The sequence below is a fragment of the Oryzias latipes genome, chromosome 9 (assembly GCF_053564925.1).
Source record: "Oryzias latipes strain Hd-rR chromosome 9, Olatipes_Hd-rR_3.1".
Classification (NCBI taxonomy): domain Eukaryota; kingdom Metazoa; phylum Chordata; class Actinopteri; order Beloniformes; family Adrianichthyidae; genus Oryzias; species Oryzias latipes.
The window spans coordinates 21,516,519-21,523,644 of NC_136245.1; the positions used below are offsets into that span (position 1 = coordinate 21,516,519).

The window sequence follows — 7,126 nt, forward strand, 5'->3', positions numbered from 1 at the left end:
AGTACATGTCAACAATCTCCCAAAGGGTTTATACTGGCACCTACTGGAGATACTTGTTCATTGCACTCTTCTAACCACCCAATCAGTCTTTCTGCTATGGAAGCAATTCTGTAGCATTAATAAAAAGCAAAGTCAAAACCAGAAATGCTTTTTCATTTTCAACATGAAGCTGCATTTTTTGACTCAAAAAAGAAAATGAAAAAGCAATCCACCAAAATGCTTTTTCTTTTCCTTCCTCAACACAGCTTATTCTGTCACTTAATTAAAATTAAAATGGTATTTGACATTTCATTTTCAAGACGTTCCATGGTAAATGTGTAGCATAATTCATTTAGAAATGTTTAATTTGACATTTAAAATGGATTAATAGAAATGCTTTTTAATTTTCAAAATGAAGCTGCATTTTTTGACTCAAAATTAAAAAGAAAAAGCAATACTTCAAAATGCTTTATCATTTCCTTCCTCAACACTGCTTATTCTGTCACTTAATTAAAATGATAAAAAAAATGGTATTTTGACATTTCATTTTAAAAAAGGTCCATGGTAAATGTGTAGCAAAATTCATTTAGAAATGTCTAATTTGACAATTAAAATGGATTAACAGAAATACTTTTTAATTTTCAAAATGAAGCTGCATCAAATGGCTCAAAATTCACATGGAAAAGCAATATTTCAAAATGCTTTTTCATTTTATACTTAAAACCGCTTATTCTGTGTCATAATTAAAACGAAAATGCAAAGAGGGGATTGCATTTGCATTTTAACATCCACCCTGCAAAACTTGGAGCAATATTCATTTAGAAAAAGCATTAGCAGAGGGGAGGCGGGGCGATGACGTCACTGCTTTCTCCGTGTGTCCGGCAGCTGTCGCTGAGAGACCTGGTATGTCTGTGTTCGCATTAAGATCACCCAAAACCGGGTCCTGTTCACAAACCGCTGGACCTGGACTGCTCAAACCTGGATTTCTGGATCTTAATGCGAAAAATGCAGCAGAATGTTCCTTTAGCTCCCTCGTGAATCAGAAGCTGTGAATCGCAACCAAACTTCTTCAGCGTCATCTGACCGCACGGATTTAAAAACATATGATCGAGTAGAGCAGGCCCTTAATAATAATATTGACAGTAATAAAAGCACATTATGAAGATAGTCTCCTGCAGCTTCGCGCTGAGTGAGTGTTTTTGGTCCAACCAGCAACGTTTAGTACGGTGAAATCTGTTGGGGCTCCAGATGTCATCAAACAGCAAATTCAGCGCGAAGCTGCAAATAAATGTGTAAATATGTGGAAATTACATGAGTCTTTATTTTGTTCTGGACACTACTGGAAACACAAATTCATTTGATGGTTTCTCAGATCGCAGCAGCATTTCCGCCTTCAGCTATCATCATCGGGAGCTTCGCGCTCCGCTCTGCGAAGGCAGCTGGCGGTCCGCAGAAAAAATCTTGTCTGCGGTGCGTCAGGAGGAGGACCGCAGAAGGCGGACATGCTGCTATGTAGTCCTGAGAAGCTGTGGAAACTCATCAGAAGTTCACAACCAACTCAAAGCCGTCTTCTCTGCCGCTAACACAGTCTGCTCCTGCGTGTGTGTGTGTGTGTGTCAGCGGCCGGACACACGGAGAAAGCAGTGACGTCATCGCCCCGCCTCCCCTCTGCTAATGCTTTTTCTAAATGAATATTGCTCCAAGTTTTGCAGGGTGGATTTGAAATTGCAAATGCAATCCCCTCTTTGCATTTTCGTTTTAATTATGACACAGAATAAGCGGTTTTAAGTATAAAATGAAAAAGCATTTTGAAATATTGCTTTTACATTTGAATTTTGAGGCATTTGATGCAGCTACATTTTGAAAATTAAAAAGCATTTCTGTTAATCCATTTTAATTGTCAAATAAGACATTTCTAAATGAATTTTGCTACACATTTACCAGGGACCTTTCTTAAAATGAAATGTCAAATACCATTTTCTTTATCATTTTAATTAAGTGACAGAAAAAGCTGTGTTGAGGAAGGAAATGATAAAGCATTTTGAAGTATTGCTTTTTCTTTTTAATTTTGAGTCAAAAAATGCAGCTTCATTTTGAAAATTAAAAAGCATTTCTATTAATCCATTTTAAATGTCAAATTAAACATTTCTAAATGAATTATGCTACACATTTACCATGGAACGTCTTGAAAATGAAATGTCAAATACCATTTTAATTTTAATTTTAATTAAGTGACAGAATAAGCTGTGTTGAGGAAGGAAATGGAAAAGCATTTTGGTGGATTGCTTTTTCATTTTCTTTTTTAGTCAAAAAATGCAGCTTCATTTTGAAAATGAAAAAGCATTTCTGGTTTTGACTTTGCTTTTTATTAATGCTACAAAATCGCTTCCATATTCTGCATCCTAACTAACGAACTAACTAACTAACTAACTAACTAACTAACTAACTAACTAACTAACTAACTAACTAACTAACTAACTAACTAACTAACTAACTAACTAACTAACTAACTAACTAACTAACTAACTAACTAATAATATCATGAATAATATAACATGGTAAGTGCTTATGAAGCGCTTTTCTACCTTCTTCCTAGGCCCAAAGCACTAGAGTCACAGTTTCATTCACCCATTTACACACAGATTTCACCTTTGTGCTATCTTAGTTGACCCCACCCTTACTTTGACGTGTTATTCCTACCATGACAAAGGTGGATAAAGGTTGAAAGATTTCATTTAATCCATGGACACCAGTGAGGTTCACAAATCATTGAAGAAAAAAGGTTCAGCGAACTGTCTAGTGGGTCTAGATGACCCAACTCCCAATGTTAAAGTGCCTAGGATAGCACAAGTGTTACACACTGCCGAACACTGGCTCCAACCATCCACCAAAGGCAAAGTGGGGTTCAGTGTCTTTGGGCAAGACACATATCAACATATGCACCACGGCTGCTCTGTATTTGTCACAAAAAAGACAACAAAAAGAGACTATTGATGTTGTGATCTAATTTTAACAAGTGCCCAGAAGTGAGCCAGTTGTGACATTCAGTGAGCCGAACACTTCTTTAGTTACTGCTAAATACTGAAGTTATTCTGAGGTGAATTTGTGATTGATGGATCTGATTTACAGTGGGCACCTGCTGTTAAACCAATTCTCACTGTTATAAATTACTAATGTTAGTTTATTTTTTCACAGTCAAAACAAACATGACAAGCACATCAGTGATTGCAGTGTTCAACATATCATGAACACAGATTAGAAAGCTAAAATGTTATGCTATAGTAAAATCAACTTCATGCAAAATTCTTTTGTTGTATTCGTTTTAATGAAACATTTCGATACACAAGGCTGCATACATGAGTAATATCCAAGTGTTACACAAAACAGAAACATGTTTAAAACGATTTCAAAGATACTTTAAAATATCAGGATTTTGTTTCACCACTAACTTTTTGTGATTATTGGACTATTATCTTTTTTGTTCGTCCTTTTGAGAATCAAAAATTACGCGTGGTTCCGAGGCCCTATAGTCAGACAAATTTCACAAACAGGTAGATAGCAGAGTGGTTCCTGATCCCTCAGAGGTGCTGGCCTTTTCGGATGACTTGAACTCATTCTGGATTTCCACGAAAGTTTTGTTCTTGGTCTCAGGAACGACGAGTAAAATATAAATAGCTACACTGGAGCAGACAACAAAAAAGACAAGGAAACAGTAGTGCTGCAGTCCAATCTGTGAAAAATAAATAGAAAGTAGCTTTTGAGAATTTGAATAGACTTTTAGGTTTTACTTTTGAGTTAAGCATATTTATACAGCAGCACATACTGCATGTAAACAGAAAAAACACATCACCTTTATGATTTTTAATAGATATCAGGAGATGAAGTGAAAATTAATAAGAATATAGTGTTGGTGAAAAAAACAAACAAAAATATATTCTGTGAGAGAAACTTATTTTTATTTAACTGTAGTATTAGAACAATTTTTTCTAAAGACTGAACACCCACCACAATAAATGGAAAGAGCAGGCCAACGAGGAAGAAGCTGAGCCAGTTCACTGTTCCTGCGATCATGAACGCTGCAGGCCGAGCAGTCTGTGTGAACAGCTCGTTGTTCAGGATGTTAGTCACACCACCTTCATAAAAGAAGAACCAATAGAGAGAAACCCTCAAGTAACTCATCAAAATGACAGTAAAGAAAGCTTTCAATGTACTCACCAGGCCCCAAGCCAAAACTCAGGACAAAAGCGAAAACACAGGCCACACTCAGGTATGGGAAGACCGGACTGACATTCTGAGACGAAGAGAGAGTCAATCACGGACTAGAAATATGAATCAGGGATTCTGCATGTCTGTACGATTACCTGAAAAGCCAGTGTCAGCGTGAAAAAAATACAGCAGATGCTCATGAGGATGTATCCTCCGGTGATGAGCACTTTTCTTCCAAGACATTCAATGAGCAAACCCTGTAAGGCACACAGCAAGTCACCAGACCACAAACATTTATGGAGCTTTACTAGAATCTCACGGGGTGTAACAAAAGAAGCACTACATTATATTTAAACTGGATAATCTATTTCCACGTAACTGAATGTTTTTTGTTTGTTTGTTATGGACCGTTTCATTTTGCATCATTTTTGAAAGACTTTGAAATTTGACAACAAATATCATTTTATTTAATCTTAGTCAACTACAGCTTTTTAGTTGCTTTATTATTTATTAACATTAAAAAACAGAGTTGAAATACTTAAAACTAGAATGCGTATTATGGTAAATTCAGTCCTTACACATGTCAAAGCAGTGAAGCATTCACAGGCACCAGTGCCCACAGTGGCATACGGCGTTTTATCAAGTGGAATGCCAGACTGCAGGAAGACATAATCTGCATAGAAGTACATCTACAGTAAATAAAAACAATGAAACTCATTAAGAAATACAAAACAATTCTTATTTTCTTATCAATTTGATCACTGGGCGTAGGTCAGACGTACAGCATTGACGCCATTCAGCTGCTGGGCCATGTTGATGACAATAATTGTGAGAAGCTGCCAGCGCAAACTGCGATCAGCAAACAGCTCCCAGGGCTTTTTAGCTTGGAAACCTTCTAAGTTGCTCTTCTCTTTTTGGATATCTTCCAGCGAACTGTCGCAGTCATCTAAACCATGCAGCTGCCTCAAGGCTGCACACAAAGAAGAGAAGTGTCATCTTTTACCTGGTGTGATCAAGCTACTGACATTATTATATAGAAACACACAAAGTTTCTGTGTGAAACCACCGTTACCACAATTTTGCTTAATGTGCAAACTTGCTGAGAACCACATTTGTCTCTGAGGGTGAAACAATGAAGCAGCATTTGTGATGCAATTTACCATTTTTGCACCCCTCTTCATCTCCTTTATCAATGAGCAGGTAGCGTGGGCTCTCAGGGAACCAGGGCAGAATCAGGAGTTGCAGGATAGCTGGGATACAAGTGGTTGACAGCAGGTAGGGCCAGAACTGCTCCTCACCCAGGACTTCACTATGGAAATATTCATGCTTATCACACCATTTTGAACACTTTTGTAATCACATTCCTTAATACATCCATGGTTGAAAGCTTGACAGCACAAGTCTAAATTATTTTTAAAGACAGTTTATGTAACTTTGGAATTCGGGAATTACTTTAAGCCCATCACTTGTCCAGATAAAATCCCAACAGTGAGGAAAATGGAAGTTCCTGATCCCAGGGCACCACGAAACGCTGTAGGAGATATTTCCCCCAAGAACATGGGCTCAACACATAAACCAATGCCTGCAGGAACAAACAAATAAAGAAACAAAGTAATTGACATTGCTTTAAAACAAAGGCAGACACATATCCGGTCCATATCCAGTGTACGATTGTGAACTGTAATTTAAAAACAGGAGCATTTGTTTTGAATATTTACCTGCATTTATTCCTATCAGAAAACGTCCGATGATGAGAAATTCAAATAAACCGACAGAGGAGCTCAAACCCATCAGCAGAGCAGCCGTCAATGAAAACAAGTTATTGCTCAGTAGGGTTCCTTTCCTGCAGCAAAACCACACTTCCTACTAAATGTATGGCTCACATGGTAACAGAAGCTTTTCACAGATGCTTGTTTTTGATTTTTTCTTACCTCCCCAACTTAACAGACAAAGTCCCACCAATTGTAACTCCCAGAAGTCCTCCTAGGGTAAATATGGACACAATGGTGGACCAGAGAAGAGTGAGAGCGTTTTCTGATATATTCGCTTGGTAACGATCACTCCAAGTGCGGTTAATGAAGGCTTGAACATGCTGGAGAAATTGTAATGAAAATGAAATAATAAAAACTGGATGAGTTTTTATATGTCACTCTGATGAGGAACACAAATAAAAGTGATTTGCTAAATTCATATATGTAGATGTTTTACAGTTTTCAAAATTAAAATAAAAAAAATAATGTTATCTAAAAAATACATTTCTTAATAACTGATTATACTTCATTTAATCTGATTGAGAACAAATAAAAAGTAAAAGTAATACTTGTTAACTTTTGTGTTTTTTTATTGTTCTCTGGTTACACGGTCCCCTGGAATTGTCTGAACTGACATTCAGTAAAGCGATTAAAAAGAGAGAAGCTGCATTTAGAAGATGTCATAAGAAAATGAACATGCACCCATATCTGCTGGCAATCAGTCACACTGAAGTAAGGTGGACATCTTCATCTGTTGCTAACTTTCCCATCCCTGTTTGCAATTCCCCCAATATAACAAAACTCCATACTTTCCAAGTTTCAGATGAAGAGTAGCACCGTTTTTACCATTGTGGGAGCATTGATGACAGATATATTATATCCACACTGAAAGGTTCCTCCTATGCAGGTGGCAAAAGCAGCCAGAAGAAGTGATTTGTTAGGAAACTAGAAAAAAACACACGCATGATTAGGATTAACGAGTGTCATTAAACTGCATTACACAGAGTAGGGAGTCTAACCAACATACCTTTAATCGCTTTGACTCTTTCATTCCTTTTGTAAGCAGGGGCTTGCATTCGTCCACACTCTCCTCAGGCATTTTGTCTCTGGCTGCACTTTTTCCTCACAGCTCATGCGCTCTGCTTCCCTCATCCCTTTGCACACTCTGGACAGTAACTCAAATGATACTG

The 7,126-nt window shown here is 37.3% G+C and overlaps 1 protein-coding gene across 1 annotated transcript; it reads right to left on the reverse strand.

Annotated features, from left to right (window-relative positions):
* Positions 1-3,285: 3,285 nt before the first annotated feature.
* LOC111947896 (solute carrier family 2, facilitated glucose transporter member 11-like) lies at positions 3,286-7,126 on the reverse strand. Its single transcript, XM_023958496.2, has 12 exons — positions 6,964-7,126; positions 6,783-6,881; positions 6,117-6,277; positions 5,904-6,028; positions 5,638-5,767; positions 5,346-5,494; positions 4,968-5,155; positions 4,764-4,874; positions 4,341-4,442; positions 4,195-4,270; positions 3,985-4,112; positions 3,286-3,709 (listed from the first exon to the last, which is right to left on the reverse strand). The coding sequence occupies exons 1-12, from the start codon at positions 7,033-7,035 to the stop codon at positions 3,521-3,523; spliced, it is 1,530 nt and encodes a 509-aa protein (XP_023814264.1). The 5' UTR covers positions 7,036-7,126; the 3' UTR covers positions 3,286-3,520.